The sequence below is a fragment of the Epinephelus fuscoguttatus genome, linkage group LG2 (assembly GCF_011397635.1).
Source record: "Epinephelus fuscoguttatus linkage group LG2, E.fuscoguttatus.final_Chr_v1".
Lineage (NCBI taxonomy): Eukaryota > Metazoa > Chordata > Actinopteri > Perciformes > Serranidae > Epinephelus > Epinephelus fuscoguttatus.
This window is the reverse complement of record NC_064753.1, coordinates 32,448,974-32,467,120: the sequence shown is the minus strand read 5'-3', so window position 1 is coordinate 32,467,120 and position 18,147 is coordinate 32,448,974. Positions and strand designations below refer to the sequence as shown.

Sequence of the window (18,147 nt, the reverse complement as noted above, 5' to 3'; positions counted from 1 at the left end):
CCTGCAATGCTGATGGCCATTATTGTTGTAGTTGTAAGGAAGAGGCTACCAGTTAGGTTAACCTTGTTCACTCCCCCTTTATTTTAGTTAGATAAGTTGTTTAGAGTTGTAGCAGCTGGGGGTGGTTTTTGTAATTGCTTCAATGAGAATTAAGCTTTTTCGCTCGAGGTGCCTGGCGTTTTTGCCGGAGCGCTCTGAACTCAAGTTGAAAAAACTTCAACTCAGAGCAAGGAAAGCGCCCAATGTCATCTCAGCTTTTTTTTACCATTGTCCAATGGGATGATTTGAGAGGCGTGCCTTCTGTAGTGGTCACAACAAGTTTACAGTTGGTAAACAATGGAGGAGAAACTGGTGGTAGTGGTTGCTGGATACCCAGAGCTATACATCTTGACGATAGACAGCAGGTTGAACTGCCCCCGAGTCATCCTAAAATATGCCTGGAAACAGCCATTATCGAGGCGAAGCTCCTGGACCAACTGGTGGTACTCCCCGAGATCCACACACAGATCTCCATTTCCCCGTGCCCAACAATCTACGTGCTGACTGTCTCTCACCTTCAACCAGAGGGTACTTGCTGTAGCTCTGGTTGTCCATTTTAGGAAATAGATACTAATTAGTGTTGGGGGGGACCTGCAACTACTACAAACACAGACAACTTTGTTTAATGTATTCATCTAGAATTAAACAAATGTTTACGTACCTCGGCATGCTTTACAGGTTGGATGACAAATTCTTGTAGGCTGTGATTGGAGTTTGTGTGCGGCAATAAGAGCAAACATTTAAATCAATAAGAATCATTCTTCATTTCAAAACTCTAAACATAGACTTGAGGTATGGCCATGGGTGATCTGGAGTTCTGAAGTTAAAAAAAAATCAAATGTAATGAGTTACGAGAGCCTTCAAAGACATGTAGTGGAGTCAAAAGTACAATATTTGTCTTTCAAATGTAGTGCTGTCAAAGAAATGCATTTCCGAAAATAAAAAAACCCAAGTAAGGGAGGATACTCAAAAACTACAGTACTACAGTACAGCACATGAGTAAATGTACTTTGTCACTGTCCACATGTGACTCTGTCTGCTCTTTCTCAGGTTCTCATCACAATCTACTGGCTGGGTCGCAAGGCAAACCTAGATGCTTTCTACAGCGGCCCTCAGCTGAACTTCAAAGCCTTTGAGGGGCTGTTAGGGTTGGCCTTGTCCAAGGTAAGCTACTCTTCTAGGATTTTAACACTGTGAAGGTAATGTATTTATGTTTGTATTTAACATAAACATTGCCTTTTAATCCAGGCTCTAGATGAGGGCAGTAATGTGTTTGTGAAAGACAGCTGGTTCCCAGAGAGGACGAGCTACAAGACGGAGAACTCTGCAGATGGCACCGACTCTCTAGAGTCCCGAGTCCTCCGCCCAAACAGTGACGGTATGTTCACTGGTGCATCTCAATACAATCCTGTTTTATGACTTGTGCATACCACACCACCCAAAGTGTGATCTCTTTTTGTCATTTGTTTGCTGTAAAAGAAAGTTAGTACACTGTGACCAATAGTGACCCCTTTATTATAATGCAGCATGATCCATACTGTGATGTCAGAGCTCTTTTCTCTGTGCAGGCTAACCCTGCTGAACAAACTGCTGTTGCAACCTTTGCTAGACTGGAGGTCATCATGTCCTCACAAACTTTTTTTTCCTGAGATGATTTACTTATTACCGTCAGTGTGCAATCGAACATGCCAGAACTGAGATGTAACTTATGAATTAGAATAAACTGATGATGCGCCATGCAAACATGTTATTGTGCTCGATCAACCAAATTCAGTTGGATCAACAACATTGTGATCCCCTTACGCATTGTGTCTTCTGTCTGTACTCTGCCGTGCTCGGTCTCAGTGCACGTCACTGACAGATTGTGACAAGTTCCACACTGTGGTGATAAAAGTGTGTGTGATGGGAGAGGGCAGAATACTTGGCTGTGTGAAGACTCGGTCACCCACTAAAGGTTCTCCTCTGTTATCTTCTGAGATTTAGACTCTGTCTTTTATGTGTACTTGGCTCAGTCAGTTTTCTTTTAAATTGATTTTACCTTATGTTTCCTTGATCTTCAAACTTTAATCTTTTCTGTTGCTCATTTTGCGCGTGTCTGTGTTGTCTCAAGGTTGTGGAAGTGACGCGGAAGCTGAGCAGGTGTTCAAGATGGAGAACACACAGCCCTCCACCCCGCAAAACAAAGGTTGTATTCAGGCACCACTACTCCGGGGAAAACAAGGATGGGAGGCGAATGGAAGGGGCTCCACAAGTCCGCTCTCCAGGTACTGTGAATGTATCAGCTGCTGTACACAGAGAGTTCACTTACTGCCACTAACTCACTCATTCACAGCTGCAAAAAGGACTGTCTGCAGTTTATTTCATCATTTTTCTTTTGTGTTGGTGCAACATTTTCTTTTCTGTGTTTGTTTTATGACCTTCTTTTATGTGAAGTTTGAGTTTGAACCTACCTGGGAAAATATTGTTTCATTCCTGAGTCTAACAGTAACACACAATATTTTTGCTAAGCTGCTTTATTCCTGATGTTGTATGTGGCAAAAATGCTATAAGAACTGGGTTCAATAATATCTATAAAAAGGAAAAACATGGATAGTTTTTGTTGAAAAATAATTTGTTGCAACTTTTACGCTTGTTAATGAATTAGGGACTGATCTCCTCAAGACAGTTTGGTGTTTCTTATGTTAGATTTTTTTCTTCACTCTAAGCACAAATCAGTGATATAGAAAGGCACGCATTCATAGTTACTTTCACACAACACACACAAGATGGTAATAATTCTCATATTTCATATCAGAAGTGACACTGGCACCTTTGTAGATGTTATGTATCAAGCACGTCGTGACAATGGCGAGTATGTTTCTCTTGTTCTGCCAAGACTGCCCCTGTGGTTCATGAGTGTATTGCATCTTGCAGATTTGTGAATTTCTAAGGACGTGCGCAACCAATCCTCCGAATGGACACAAGTTTTGCAAGGCAACCTTCATTCAAAAATGCATAGTTAAAAGCAGGTATTAGGGGCGTCGTGGCTTAGTGTAGAGCAGGTGCCCCATATACAAGGCTGTTGCCGCAGTGGCCCGGGTTTGACTCACTCACTCACTCACTCCCTCTCTCTCTCCCCCTTTAACGCTTGACTGTCCTATAGATTAAATATCTTTAAAAAAAAAAAAAAAAAAAGCAGGTATTTGTCTTGGCCCTTATTCATTTTTAAATACCCTCATACCTTCCTGAAATTTCAGTGGGGTATACGGTATATGACAGTATTAGCATTTATTACCCAACACCTGTTCCAACAATTACCAACTCTGGTTTGGTTGAAATAAACCCTTAATTTCTTTGAGTTAGATGTAAATATATGCAATTGCTAGCTGGTTGTTTCATTGTCCTGTAACGTCATCCCCACCACTCGCAGTTGCCATCTTTCTTCCAGTAGAGACTGACCTCTGGTGGCATGTGATGAGCACTACAATACATCCTCTAACCAGCAGCTCTCTCCAAGTTTTAAGGAGAAATTTGCCACATTTTAATTGGATATCCAGTCACTGTTGATGCTAAATGCGGTCAGTAGACACAATAAATTTCTCAGCGCGTGCTGCATTGACACAGAAGCTGACTAAATACACTGTAAAAAATATCTTCATCTGTAATCCTCTGCACTCGTAATAAATGATGCCATTTTGGTGAACATGCAGCTATTTTGCAATGCCAGACGAGAGTGATGATTTTGTTTTGAATGCACCTAGAGCATGCCCCCTGGATGCTCAGAGGTGGAGACTAGAAATACAAGCCAAAACAGTTTCTTCAAAGTGTCGCTGACTCCTGCAGTTAGCCAGAGAACAGCAGATTTTGAAGAAGACCCCAGAGACACAGACTGCACTATAAAAAACATGTTGTATGTCACACTACACCTCAAATTTGGATAAATGAAGTTGATAGTGAAAAATGGCATCAGATTTTTAAATACACTGGTGTGTCACGAGTGAAACCGCCCAGGCCGAGCGTGGACCTGTAGTTATCTGTTTTTAAACAATAATCTTGTTTAAAGACTTTTTTTTTGTTTAGAGACTTTTTTTCAGAAGTAGACGCACTATTTGATGCGGCAGGCCAGCGTGTTGTCGGTGCTCTGCTTGGCTCTGTCATTACTCAACCACACTACCCACCACTCCACTGCTTTGAAACTAAAAAACGTTGCATAAGCCTAACCTTATCCACAGAAAACTGTGACTTTGCCTCCATGCATTAATCATCAGCCATACTTCTGCCTTTTAACATTTTGGAGCAGCTCAGAGATCATTTCTGTGAAACTCTGTGTTACTATTTTATCCAAAGTGATGTCTGTGTGATCATCATAAACATCCACGTGGGTATACCGCTCTTTGCTGCAGCATTGAAGATGCCCCTTTCTCTCCTCAACCCCACCTCACTGTGTGTCCTCCCGAGTGTGTCATCGATGAGGAGCTTTTCCTGAGAGCTCTGTGTGAGGAAGACTCAGAGGACGATTACACTGACGCAGACCCTGTCCTAGATGACTTGTATTTCCGGCGTTTGCAGCAGACCCTTCATCAGACATCTAACAACCCCGACTATGACCGCTTCTTACCCCGATATTGGACCCCTGAAGAGGAGACCCGTGTGCGTACGATTTACCTCGGCTCCCAGAGAAGGCCCTGGTATCGTAAAATGCAAGGCTTAAGGTCTGTTGGCTGTTTTTACTGCTCTATGATGCAAGGTGTTGCTGATAGTGCAAGTGTGAAAGCTTTAAGATTTACTTAAAACTAATGCAAGGTAAAGCTGAAGCTGCAGTTTTGTGCTGTTGCTGTTGGCTTTAATGTGCAAAGTTGTTGATGCATTGCTTGAGCAGCAAGTAATCCTGGCAACTTTAAAGAAGGAAAAAAAAACATGAAAAACATTGCATGGCTCTGTGTGCACACAGGAGCCTTACTTACTGTAACTACTGTGGTAAAATCTAATGTAGAACTAATAGAGTATCTTTTTGTATATGGTCCAAATATAACCTGCTGTGTAACATGATGGCATGTGGTTAAATATCTTCTGTTGATATTTTTTTCTCTGCTACATCTAAATCCAGCTTAACTTCACTATAATACAGAGGCCCAATCCCAATTCATATTTTTACCCCTACCCCTCGTGTTTGAGTGCCACCTTGTCCCTAGGAACACAGTTACAAGGGGTAGTGGTTTCTAAAATGAAATTGGACTACCGTTAATACCTGATATGTCATCAGTATGCTGGGGTTCACTTCAACAGACGTGAATAGTGTTGGCGCACATTGCAAATATGGCATTTTCTGCAGTGATGATTTGACTTGTGTGGGCTCATAGGCATCCTTTTGTGGCTGTCAGGATGCTGACAATTCGTTCACAGCTGAAGTTTCACGCTATAAATCGATCAAACAAGTTATCCAAAAAAAATAAAAGAACACTGGTTCATTACAACGCCACCAGTGGAGCTCTCTAGTCCAACGTCGTAAGAGATTTTAGTCTTAAAATAACAACCTCAGATTAGGCCCCACCCACTTCCAGTTGAAACTCCACCCAGTCCTGGTCTAAAATCTGCCCATTCCACATACAGATACATTTACATAAAATGTATTTAGTTTAAACAGGTACGGACACAGATACAGATAATTGTGCAGTTGCTCATCCCTATTATTTAGCTACTGAGACATTGGCATAGTAGGAGTCAGGCCTAAGTTAATTTTAAGACAAGAATCTGTCAAGACAGATTCTGCAATTTACATTGTAGAATCTGTCGGCAGCCCTGTGTGAAAGACGACTGGGGGGGGGGCTTTGAGTCTGAACGATGCTGCGCTTTAGCTAATCACAATGGAGGGGCGTGGCCGAGACGTGCAGGTGTCCCCAGGAAATGTGTACCTACAGAAACAGCAAGCTCCGCGTCCATAGCGACCACTCCACCCAAAACGCCGTCTCGTCAATGTGAAAAAAATATTTTTTGCAGCGGATGTCTGAGTTACAACATGATTGAGCTAACTGGAGTAGTTTCATGTCGTATCCAACAACAGGAGGCTTTTAACAGATAATGTCCTGATGTTAGCTTTGCTAACTGTCCCTGTCAGCTGCAGCCACTGATGCTTTCTAGACATCGTGATTTTCCATAACTGAATAAATACCACACATAGCAACACAAAACTGCTTTGCTAGCTCAATCATGTTGTAATTAAGATATCCGCTGGAAAAAAATATTGAGTTATTACCTTATTTTCATACAGTCTATGGTTATTACAGACACCGCTAAAGGCTAACGTTAACAGCTAATGGTTAGCCCAGCTAACCTACGATAACCATGTTAATTACAAAACGTGCACACAGAAATAGTAACGTTTGTTCAGTCATTGTGTTTATAGACTTAACAAACATCAGATTAGTCTACACGGTGATACAGTGACGTGAAAAATGTGATAAATAGCTAAACTCTGCGGGTTTTCTACCCGAAGTATTTGTAAACAACACTGCGATTCCCTGGGGGCACCTCCGGAAGTGAAGGGCGTGATGCCCCTGCACTTCCGTTAGTCGAAAAACTCCGGGCTGTGCCTCCAGAGGTAAAGGAAGATTTTTTTTTTTTTTTTTTACTGATGGATTTCCAGATTGGGCCTAAGTGGTAGGGGCAAGGGGTGTTTTGGGATTGGGCCTACATCCGAGTTTACTTGGCACCGAAAAATAGCCAGCGCTACTTCGCAAGAAAGATGACATAAGCTAAAACTACCAAACCCAACCTCTTGCAAATGTTTATCCTATGTTTTTATCCTTTAGAAGACTTCCTGTGTTATTTTTTTTTAAGCCTGCAGTTAATAGTATTGTACTTAAGTCATGCATTTTTGTTTATTTTCTTTCACTGTAGCCATAAAGGTTCGGATTCTTCAGAGGAAGTGTTTGACTTCATTTCCTGGCTTGTGACATCTGCTGCAGTACAAGGCATCTCTGCTACGCCTGGACAGCCTCAAAACCATCTCTCTGATAAACTCTCTTTCAAGCCTGAACATTCACTCCTGTCCTAAAGATCCACACCTAACACACACACACACACACACACACACACAGTCCCTAACACACTGTACAGACTGTTCGCACAAGCTCTAACACACTACCCTACTTGTTACCTCGTTTGTGTCCCACAGTGGCATAGAGCACTTATTTTTGCATTTGCAAATCTCTAATCTGTCCGCAAACTACTTAACATTGATAGGCAAATTTTGTCCTGTTTATCAAATAGATGTTTCATGAGGTCATCAGTTAAACTAAATGTGCTTTGAATTCGTACTGTTACTGATTAATGTTGTCCTAAATACTGCACGTTGTATTGTGGGACATGTACTCTGGCACCTTTTTTATAGTGCTGACGGCGTGATGATTTTCTAACAGCATCGTGCTGAGTGACTCAGTAGTTCACAGTAGTTCAACAGATGAGTCATATGTCGTGTCATACCTTGATAGCCATAACAGAATCATGCTATTTCTAGCACCTTTTGTGCCAGCACTAATTTTAGGCCGATCGTTGTTGAGTTTGTGCTTGTTGAAACACAATGTGTGCTACCTGATGACACACAGCTGTGTATTCCCCTTTCCCCCCTTTTTTTTTTTAACAGCTGAATTGTAACAAGCTGGAAATCCAGGTTGTCGGGGCAAAGGCTAACAGACTAGACAGGGTATCTTTTTTAAATTGTCACAAGCGTCTCTGGATGGTGTCATCCTGGACGCTGACCTCACTTTCTAGAGCTACATTAACAGCTAAGTTATATACGGATTCTATCACTTAAGAAATATTGCGAAGGTAAGGCTTTTTATCCCAGGAGGATACTGGAGCATTTTATTTCCAGTCGAATAAACTACTTAACAAGATTATCTTAAAAGAAATCACAATTGACTGCAGTTGCTCCTGAATGCACCTGCTGGAGTTTCAACTAGAAAAAGGAAATATTGCCACATAACACCTTTGCTGAGGTCGTTACACTGGCTTACAGTGAGTTTTAGAATGGATTTTAAAATTTTAATGCTTTAATTTGAGGCCCCCACACAGTGCAGCACCCCAGTATTTCTCTAATGTAGCTGTTGTGAGCTATGAACCAGCTAGACCCCTCAGTTTATCTGGTACAGGCTGTCTGGTTATTCCCCGGGTCTCAGGTAAATTGGTAAAACTGCTTTTAGCTTTTATGCCCCAAATCACTGGAACATCCAATAGAATTAATGAATGAAAGCATTTATTTCGAACAAAAATAAAAAACAAACAAGACAAAGATAACAGTGTCCAAAAAGGAGTAGATAGAAGTAAAACTTATGTCCCTACCCCTTTCTTACATTTCTTCTTTTAACTCATATAGTATTTCAACAAATTTCCAGTTTTTTTGCCACCCAATAGTAATAAACCCAGTTTATTTACAGTCCAAGTACCACCTAGTGTTACAAAATAAATATGCACTTCCCTAACACAACCTTTCCTCATCTATATATCTGCCAAAAATATCTTTTTGTGTTTTTTTTTTTTTTTTGTTTGTTTGTTTTTTTTTAATTGATTTATATTTGAGCTTTGCTCTTCTCAGTTGCAAGAACACATCGCTTTGAAATTAAATTCTCCTTAAATTATAACCTCTCGAATCATGTCAGGTGTGCTTCAGTGCTATCTCCCTTTAAGAATAAACTCAAAACTTTCCTTTTTAGGTGCACCATTCATTAGTCTTGTTGACCGCTCTTAATTATTCTGTTTTATTTTTACTTCTTTTGTTGGTTTTAACCCACATCTTCATTCTCACTGGTCGGTTGCTGGTTTTAATGTATTAATTTTTATTCCTTCTTTTTAAATGGTTTTACTTTGCGTATTTGTGTCTGTTTTAATTGTGTTTACATATGTCTAATGGTTTATCTATACACTCTTTACATAGTGATGTGCCTGCAACTTCTGTGGTAGCTCAGTGTTGTGCAGCATATTGTGCTTCCACCTGGTATGAAATGTCCTACATGAATAAACTTTGTTTTTGCTTTGCTAATGTCTTCTAGTTGACTTTCTGTGTTGATAAGGGTTTAGTGTGGATAAAAATGGGTCAATAAACTGACTAAAATATTATGCGTTAAATGCATTCTTCCTGTCACAATCTTCTGTGTGAGTGGTACAGTAGGTTTGTGTTACAGCTGTGGCACAAAAGCCACATGTGTCGTATCTGTGAAATAACATCGCCTCTTCTTTTGTCTTTAAGTGAGCTATACAATGCCTCTTTTCTAAATAATGTGTTTTTTAGTTTAGTTTTTCCTCTTGTCATGACTGGCCTTTATCATTTGTTACCATGCGGTTAGTTATTTTTGTCCTCCAGGTGTCTTTTTATATGTAAATGCATTATGGCATTTATCAGTCTTTTCTTTGGTTCTATAGAGCAAATCAAATCCAGGTCACACGTGAGAGACCAGTTCAGGTCAACCCTGGCTGGATTTGGTGAGTTCTAAAGTTTTGGGCAAAGCTATCTGAGACCGCTCCGATCATCACTGCTTTGCTGCTGCCTCATCTGGCTGTGCTTTTGTTTGTATTCAGTTCACCTACAAAGAAAATTATGCCGCAAACATAATATGCCTATTCATAAAGATGAAGCACTCGGTATACCTCCCACTATTAATTTCCCGGGCGGAGACTTGACAGTAGAATTTATGACAAACTACAGGATTGTTTGTAATCACAGTCTCGGTTCCTCCCATCAAATTATGTCACAGTTTTTGATATACCACCTGCTAAATGCTGCTGTAAGTTATTTGAATGTCACGTCTGACACCCTCTGTTGCCCACAGCAGTGCTATTACTTGTTTCAAGTCATGGCTGTTGTGTTATCCAGACAGCAACATCTGTTGCCATTTATAATGCTGCGTTACTTGACTTGCATGCGGCTCTCCTGCTCACACTTTGCTAAGGATTGTGTTGTTTGGATGCAGAATGTGTCGTGCTGCAGCTGTTAATCCTGTGGTGTACCGGCCTGTGATGTACAGTATTTTCTGGATGTGTGTGTGTGTGCTGAGCAGAAACTAGTTGTCAGTGTTAAATGGCATGTCTGTGTGCGCTGCATTGCAATACCTACTATTCATCATGCTACCCGACGCTGCTGCGGTGTTTTAAATACAATCTTTGCTCTGTATATTCATTTATTTCCATATCCTGCCTCTTTGTCTGTCTGAACCAGGAGCAAATCACTCAGCGACATCCCGATGGTTTACCCTGTGCGTAAAGTTCCTGATGGGAGCACCATTTATGATGTGGACCAGGACGCTGGCATGGCAGGAGAGTGGAATCAAGAAGACAAACGCAAGTGTAGCGTTGCTGCCAAGGACAGTGAAGCTCAGTGGCACGATGTAAGTCTGGAAGAATCTTACAATTAAAAGATGTTGACAAAACAATCTCACTACGAGGTCAGTTTAGCAGCTGTTAGTGCAGTATGCTCTTCAGCAGATGAAGTTTGCCTGGTTGTCACTGGAATTGTAGATGTTCAAATTTCTGATGTTCAAACTTTTATGTTGTTTTCTTCGCCATACACATCTACTGGTTTGGTTTCACTCGGACTGCGTCACCCCAGTTTGGTAGGGATTTGTGTCTCCATTAAAGCAGGGCTACCCACTTGAAGTTATGTCTTTATCTGATGACGACTTGTCTTGAGCGATGACTGATCCTCGGGTAAAGGTCACCTGTTATTTTGCTGTGAGTGTTTTTCCATCACTCAGCAGGGCAGGTGAAAGAAGTTTACCTGTTGGAGGTGAGCTGTTTGCGGAGATGTCTGCTGCTCTTCATCTCACATCTCACTGTGGCTGTTTCTGCTTTTACTCTTCCTCCCTGCGGTATTCGCAGACTTGTTTACATTGAAGAAAAGCTGTTAACAAAGTTTGGTTAATTCGGTGATAAACACATTTCATTTCCTCTAAATTCTTCACAATAAATTCCCTTGGTATTTTTGTTATTTAGAATTTTTTATTGTGAAGCAGCAAAATAAGGAAATGTTGAGGTTTTCATCAGCAGTAATTTAATACGACTCCTACACAACTGAAATTGAGCATAAAAACATCAAATAAAGTGAATATCTAAAGTATGAACAGGGTCTTAGAAGAGAAATGAAACTTTAAAAAACAGATTCAGTTAAAAGTTACGAAGAACCAAGAAAAAAAACTTCTTTCTTTCTGTTCTCCTGCTGATAGCCTGAGTAAAGTGTCACAACACATGTGTGTTTGATAGGGAAATACGTGATGAAAGGGATTAAGGGTTGGCTTAGTTGGCGAGATGTCTACGCTCCCCACTTGGAGGCAGCCGGGTGCGCTTTTTGCCCACCTGTGGAGATGGTCCATCTCGGGCACAGTTGGCATGTTTAAACTGATCTAGGAAATGCAAATCTGCAAGGCATGGCTTGACCTGGCAGGGCCAAAATTGCCAACGATAAACCCCTATAAGGACTTCTCTTCCATGCTGATTTAAGAATCGAAAATGTGTTCTCGAAGGTTTCTAGAGAAATGTAAATTTGAACATCTACATCACCATAACAAACTCATCTGTTAAGGATGATTGTGCGATATGATCAAGATATAAGCTCAAGAACGCTACCAAATAGACTGTGTAGTGAGTAGTTGTAACACTCTGATTACAGTAACACCAATGAATTCCTTAAATTTAAATTCTTAGGAACTGTAGTTGTCAAGAATAAACTTTCAATCTCAACAAGAAGATGGTTTCCTAGAGTATAATCAATTGAAAGAGAATGTGTTTTGAGCTTTAAAATATTGATAATGACATTATGTTGTAGCTCTATGCACATGAGCAAAGGTATCATCGGGTTGTTAATTTGTTTCAGGACTTGAATAAGTGGAAGAATCGTCGCAGGAGCACCAAGTCTGACCTCCGCAGGAAGTCCCAAGACAGAGAGCATGTCATTAACCAGATGTCCAATGGGTCTGTGACTAAGAGTGAATCACAAGTTGGACTGCTAAAGAGGTACGCTCCTGATCCAAATGTCATGGAAAATCTCTGACCTCCAAACTCTTTTGCCACCAACAATTAATTTAAAGTGTGTTTTAAAAGCTGCTGACCTCAATTGGTAACTGTTCAGTACGCCACAGTGAACTCATGTAATATGACCCCCCTCTGCGTCTTTTGTTACCTTTGCTCCTCTTTCTTCCATACCAATTCTCCAGAGACCAGCAGTCACCACGCAGACATAACCCTGCCCCTCGTCCTTACCCCACCTCTCCCCCAACAAAATCATCCAGCTCTGATCTCCGGCCACATACTCGGGCTCTGCTGGCCCGCAGCTACGCCACAGAGGCACCTTTCAGCCCCACGGCTCCACTGAGCTCCCACAGCTCACCTCACACCCAGGTATGTTTACAGTTTTGCTCTGTTTTACCTCCCTGATCTGAGCGTGTATCCCTGGCTGTGTTGAACTAGTATAAATGTGGTGGTGAAAATGTTGACTTATGTATCCTCAGGGACCGTCAGTTGGAGCCATGCCTGCCTCTGATGGGAACATCCTGGGAGAGGAGACCCACCTTGCCTCCTTGGCCTCAGATGGAGCAGGAGTTACCACACCTTCTCTGGACTGCCCCTTCAGCTCCCAGACTCAAGTCACAGCACAGGGCAGCCCAGCTCCTACCCAGCCAACATCTGAACTGGCTAAGCCTGAAAATGTTTTTACAAACCAAATCTCCACCCTGACCACAACTTTAAAGCCAAATGTGACCACGAAGTCAACCAACACCAGGGATCCACCTGGATCCATGTGGAGTCACAAGGAACTTCCATCCTGCGCTGACGCTGTTAGTCCGCCAGGAGGTGATCCTCAGGAGGACTTGTCCCACCAGAGCCACAAGTCTCAGGAAGAGATCCAGAAGACATCAGCGGAACCAGCTGTGGAACAAGGCAGAGGCCAGCAGGCTGCAGGCTCTTATAAGTTCCTCTCCAGAGCTGGGTCGTGGTCCAGCTCAGCCAGCCTTCCTCGTGGTTACCGGAGGTCCGAGGGCTCGTCTCGTCTCTCCTCTGCAATCACAGCCAGGCCCTTTGGGACCAAACAGTCCAGGGTGTCCTCACTTCCGAGACTGTGCAATGTGAGTTCATTGGGTATCACAATTACAGCACTGTTGCTCTTTGAAGGTAGATGAGTTAGACTAAGTGGTCTTAATTTTGACAACACAATGGTTTGAGTTCAAGGTGTGAGAAGGATGTTAACACTGTGCTACATTACAGAGAAAAACAAAACCGTACTAATGAACCTTCATTAATATAGGCCTATATTTTATCTACAAGTGCACGTCACACACTGAGCGAGCCGCCTGTTAATGACGCTGTGGGCAAAGCAGTAATGATTGTGCTAAGTGGCTAATGGGCATGTAGCTACTTCCATGTTTCAGATGATACGTCATGTTTGTAGTCGACCAATGAAGATGAGTTTACATATCACCTTGGGTTCATCCTTCACCTTCTCAAAATGATCCCACACTTTGGATTTCCTGCCCGACATGTTATTAACTAGCATGTGGAATAACCACAGGTACCAGCCCTGGAGATTAACGTGTCTCCTGTCTGACTGCTGAGCGTGGCCACTTCCTGTGTCTGTCCTTTCAGATTAAATTCCCACATGGTCCAGTCATATAGGTTTTGATTTATTTTGACTAGGACTTGACTTGGTCTCCTGTTAGGGGGCAGCTCTAACCATCACAGCTCATCTCATTTGTCTGTCGCTCAGCGCTACGTCATGTGCTTCATTGCACTGATTGGATGAAGTTCTATCCAGTTGTATTCAGAGGCAGAAGAAAAAATAGGAAGTGCTGCACTGTGCTGACTTAAGTTGAAAGGCATTGGTAGTCCATAAATTATGGTAATAAAAGACTTTTTAATTAACAATCAGAGTGCATCACATGCTTTTCAGAGTGCCAACCAACACCATGGACTTCCATTAGTAGTAAGCTGGACAGTTATTGTTTTTCATTCTTTATTGCGTCCAACAGCATATTGATCTACGGTCGTTGATAACAGCCCTTGAAGTGAATGAAATGAGGTTTCAGACTACCGGTAATTTGCATTTACAATTTGGTCTAGTGATGTCAGGCTAAGTAATTAGTGCACATTCAGGCACTAGCAAGAATCTATGTCAGCAGGACAGTCCAGGTGTGACCGACTCAAAATAAACTACAGCTCCCATGGTCATCATAACAAAGGAACGTGACACCTGGTGCAGCTGTGTGGCCATTTGATGTGTTTTTATTAATTCTTGGAAAACAATGCAGCTCTAGGTTGGTCTTTGTTTTTGTTTCAGCATCACATTGCTGTGTTTTCCTGAAAAACTACAAAACATTTCAGTGGTAACTTTTTGCCATACAAGTAGGCGTATATAAAACATTTAACCAGCCCTGTTAACCACTGTTTTTTAACAACCATCCTCCCCCTCTGTTGACCTCAGATAAACCTGCAACACTCTGTCTAATGGATTTTTCTTACCAACACTGTCACTTTTCAAAATCCCATCCCCATGATTCATTCAGGCTTTACACCCTGAAATGTGTCTAATTTTGACACCGAGATGCTCTCAGAAAGCTGGTGATTATGGTGATGGATACGGTGGTGGGACAGAGATAAACAGCAGATAAGTCCGTGTTTCTCTCAGCGAAATGTGAAATTAGTGTGTCTGAGCTTTTAGTATGTAAAGGACCTACCACCTGCTGATTTTATTTTGCAGTCTGGACGGGTCTAATTCTGTCTTAATGGAAGGTTAGCGCTCAAGAGGGTGCACTGGGACTTGTTTAGTCAGCCAAATAGGCTCGAGACAGTTAATGTAATGGGAGCATTTCCTGGGTGTCTGTGTGTGTTAGTGTGTGTTAGTGTGTTAGGGGGCATGTGCGTACTATATGTGAGTGAGCTTGTGTTACCTTTGTTTTCTTGCATCGCCCTAATCATTAATAATAGAAGCACTGATTGGGAACAGTTTTAACTCACTGCGAGGTCACACACTTATTTCCACACAGGTCTGTTGATTTGTAGACTGTCTGACATCAGCACACTCACCTGTCAGTGCTGCAGAGTAAATGCCGCAATCAGAGTAATCTGTAGCTGTCCCTCTGAGCACATCTTGTTTTTGTTCATCTCCAGGTCGACAACAACCAGGGTGTGCTGCTGAAAAGTGAGATAGAGGAATCTCTCTCTCCAGCCACCAAATCTTCCCTCAAGAGACAGACTGCGACCGCCCATCTGGAGACTCCACACCAGGCTTCACTCACACACAGGCAAGCTCACCAGGTGAAGCAGAATGGCACAGAGCAGGGAGAGGAGGTGAAAGCTGCCACTCTCTCCAGCCAGATCTCCTTCCAAACCAATGGCTACCACCATCAGCCCTACACCCAAACCCAGCTACTACCACAGCCTTATTCCAACCAGCAGACCCACTACAACAAAAGCTCGACCCTGCCATCTAAGGCAAGCGTTGACCTCCTGAAGGTATGTTGGATTGTTTTTCAGCATGCAGCATCCGTACTATGTAAATATTGATGCGACTTGTAATGTTTGAATCTAGGATTTGGTGATGTTTGATCGCACAGTACTGTTTTATAATTGGGGATTATCTAATCAATTTTACTTATCGGTCAGTGACAGTGTACTATGATCAATAGAAAAACTGACGAGCCAAAGTTAGATTAGAGAAACACATAAAAATGATTATTTTTTCATCCATTCGCCAAAGTGGTTATAACAGGGATCCTGCAGATCCTTAAAAAAATCTTAAATGCTAAAATACATTCAGTTCAATTCAATTTTATTTATAAAGCCCAATATCACAAATCACACTTTGCCTCAGAGGGTTTTACAGCAAACGGCATCCCTCTGTCCTTGGACCCTCACAGCGGATAAAGAAAACACCCCCAAAAAAATCCTTTAACAGGGAAAAAAGGTAGAAAACTGAGGAAAAATAGCTTTTTTCCTGCCGTTGCATTGTAAAATCTGAAAATAATTGGTAATCTCTACTTTTTAAATAATTTAATTTAGATCAGAATAGAGAAACTCATACATTTACTACAAACCTTTTTTGTTTACTTTTAGCAGGCCTTATAGTTGACACGTGGGAAAGCCAATTTTCATTGAAAATATTAATTTGGATGTGTAGTTTAAATGTCAAATGTAATTCTTCTCCACTGTGTATATATTATACAGTAATTTGATCCACTCATTTGTGGTTGGCATGTCTTTCTTAAGCCATTTTTACATGCCACTAACAACCTGCTCAACAAGTATTTTTCTCGCTTTGCACAGTGAAGCTCTTCTAGATTGCCAAGGAGCATGGCTTTAACATTGAAACAGATTTTCATCTCAAAAACTGCTTCCAGGACACTGTGGGCGCTTCTCCAAAATGGAGCCACAGTGGGACATATCCAGAAGATGTGTAAATGGTTTGTCAGAAAATGTGTACTTTGTGAGATGTTATGTGTTCGTTTTTTCCCTCTCTTTCACTCTAGAAAGCTTTACATTTTTTTAGATCTAACTTTTTAACCCAACCCCAAAAGGTCATGTTTTATGTTACAAACAGACAGACATTTGGGCAAAATGGCCCCTAACCTTACGTTATTGATGTTGGTTCATGTTTTTTTCCCTTAGTTTTTCTAATTGTAAAATTGGTCTAAGATTTAATTCCAAGTGGCATTAAAACAACTCAAATCTAACTTGACTTAATCTGTTGGAACCCTGCGTAAGACATTTTTACTTGGAGCATTGATAGACACCGATCAGTAGTTCAAGGATCAAAAGATCAAAAGTTCAAGGTTGAGTTCACTGTCATTCAAACATGTTGAAAACACAAGGGAACTTTGTCACCCAGGTCCAGCAGGAAACAGAAAAAATAACATTTAAGAAAGACCGTTAATGAATGAATGATAATTAGATAACCTAAAGCCCATGATAAATACAACACATTGTTTAAAAAAAAAACAAGCAGCATGTTAAAGCGCATTATAGTGCATCAATAGCCGCACACAGTCGCAGCAGTATAAAGTGCAGAGGGCAGACTTTAAGCCAGAGTGTCCACAAAATACATGCTCTAATTAATAAAAGCTATTTATAAGTAGCATACACTGTAACATTAATATTTTAGAGTAGCAAGTCAAATTTGGAAAATAATGTGGTAAATAAAGCCACAGTTAATATTCTTCCAGGGTCTTCCTTCGCCCACGCAGGTGAATCAGCTTCTAATCAGCAGAGTAAGTGAAAACACCTGTGTGGGTGTGCAGGGCCTTTAAACCGTATTAGCCCTAAAATGCCTAATGTGTGCATATACGCTGAGTCACCAGCTTATCTTCCTGAAGCTCATAATGTTCAGTTTTTGATGCTATGTATGAGGTGTTTTGTAATATTAACACTACTTACTGGAGTAAATGAAGGTTGAAGAAACACCTTTCAGTTTAATGCTGAACCACCAAATGCACAAACGTTAATGCAGCACTGCATCAGCATCTCTGACAACAAAACAAATCCTGAGCATTATGAACTTCACAAAGATGGCATTGGGCTGCTGTGGTGAGAGCACTACACTGTGCGTAATGAACTGCTTCCTCGGTGTGTATCACCCACTATATCTGTACAGCAGACCTCTGAGGTATCTAATTTCCACCAGGAAGTGCGGGACATTGGATCACAGGGTGTCACCTTTACGTTTGTGTGTGTTTCAGGTGGATCACAGTGACATGAGAGTGAGCCTGTCTCTAAAACCCAACAGCAGACCAGACTTTGGTTTCCAGACTCACTGGGACTCCACCGGGGCGAGAGTCAAGTACATTCAACCTGGTAAGACTTTTGCTGTGTTTATCTTTGGATTACTAAAATTGTGGCTCGCTGACTTCACATTTATGGTTAAGCTGACAGTGTCAAGAGTCTTTGGCTTGAGCCTTGTATTGTGAAACATTTTGGTGACAGGGCTACATTGTGCTCTCAGTGCTTTTTTTGTTATTTTATTTTTTGTGCTCCTCCAAGAGGGAATCTGTTCTTGCATCCTGCACTTAAAAAAAGAGCAGTAATTCAAGGTACTGACAGGTCTCAGGGCAGACAGACAGACAAATTGTCACCATCGAAACACAAAAATGATGTTAC

The 18,147-nt window shown here is 41.5% G+C and overlaps 1 protein-coding gene across 8 annotated transcripts in view; it reads left to right on the top strand.

Annotated features, from left to right (window-relative positions):
• The window catches only part of lmo7b (LIM domain 7b), a 45,170-nt gene that overhangs the window by 14,490 nt on the left and 12,533 nt on the right, over positions 1-18,147 (top strand). For 7 of the 8 annotated variants that reach the window (XM_049598239.1, XM_049598247.1, XM_049598222.1 and 4 more), the window contains 10 exons: positions 1,090-1,203; positions 1,288-1,417; positions 2,150-2,303; positions 9,436-9,495; positions 10,229-10,397; positions 11,879-12,018; positions 12,219-12,402; positions 12,513-13,127; positions 15,166-15,510; positions 17,730-17,844. In XM_049598239.1, the coding sequence (XP_049454196.1) occupies positions 1,090-1,203; positions 1,288-1,417; positions 2,150-2,303; positions 9,436-9,495; positions 10,229-10,397; positions 11,879-12,018; positions 12,219-12,402; positions 12,513-13,127; positions 15,166-15,510; positions 17,730-17,844 (2,026 nt within the window). The remainder of the gene's footprint in view (positions 1-1,089; positions 1,204-1,287; positions 1,418-2,149; positions 2,304-9,435; positions 9,496-10,228; positions 10,398-11,878; positions 12,019-12,218; positions 12,403-12,512; positions 13,128-15,165; positions 15,511-17,729; positions 17,845-18,147) is intronic. The other variant, XM_049598212.1, reaches the window with a different exon arrangement.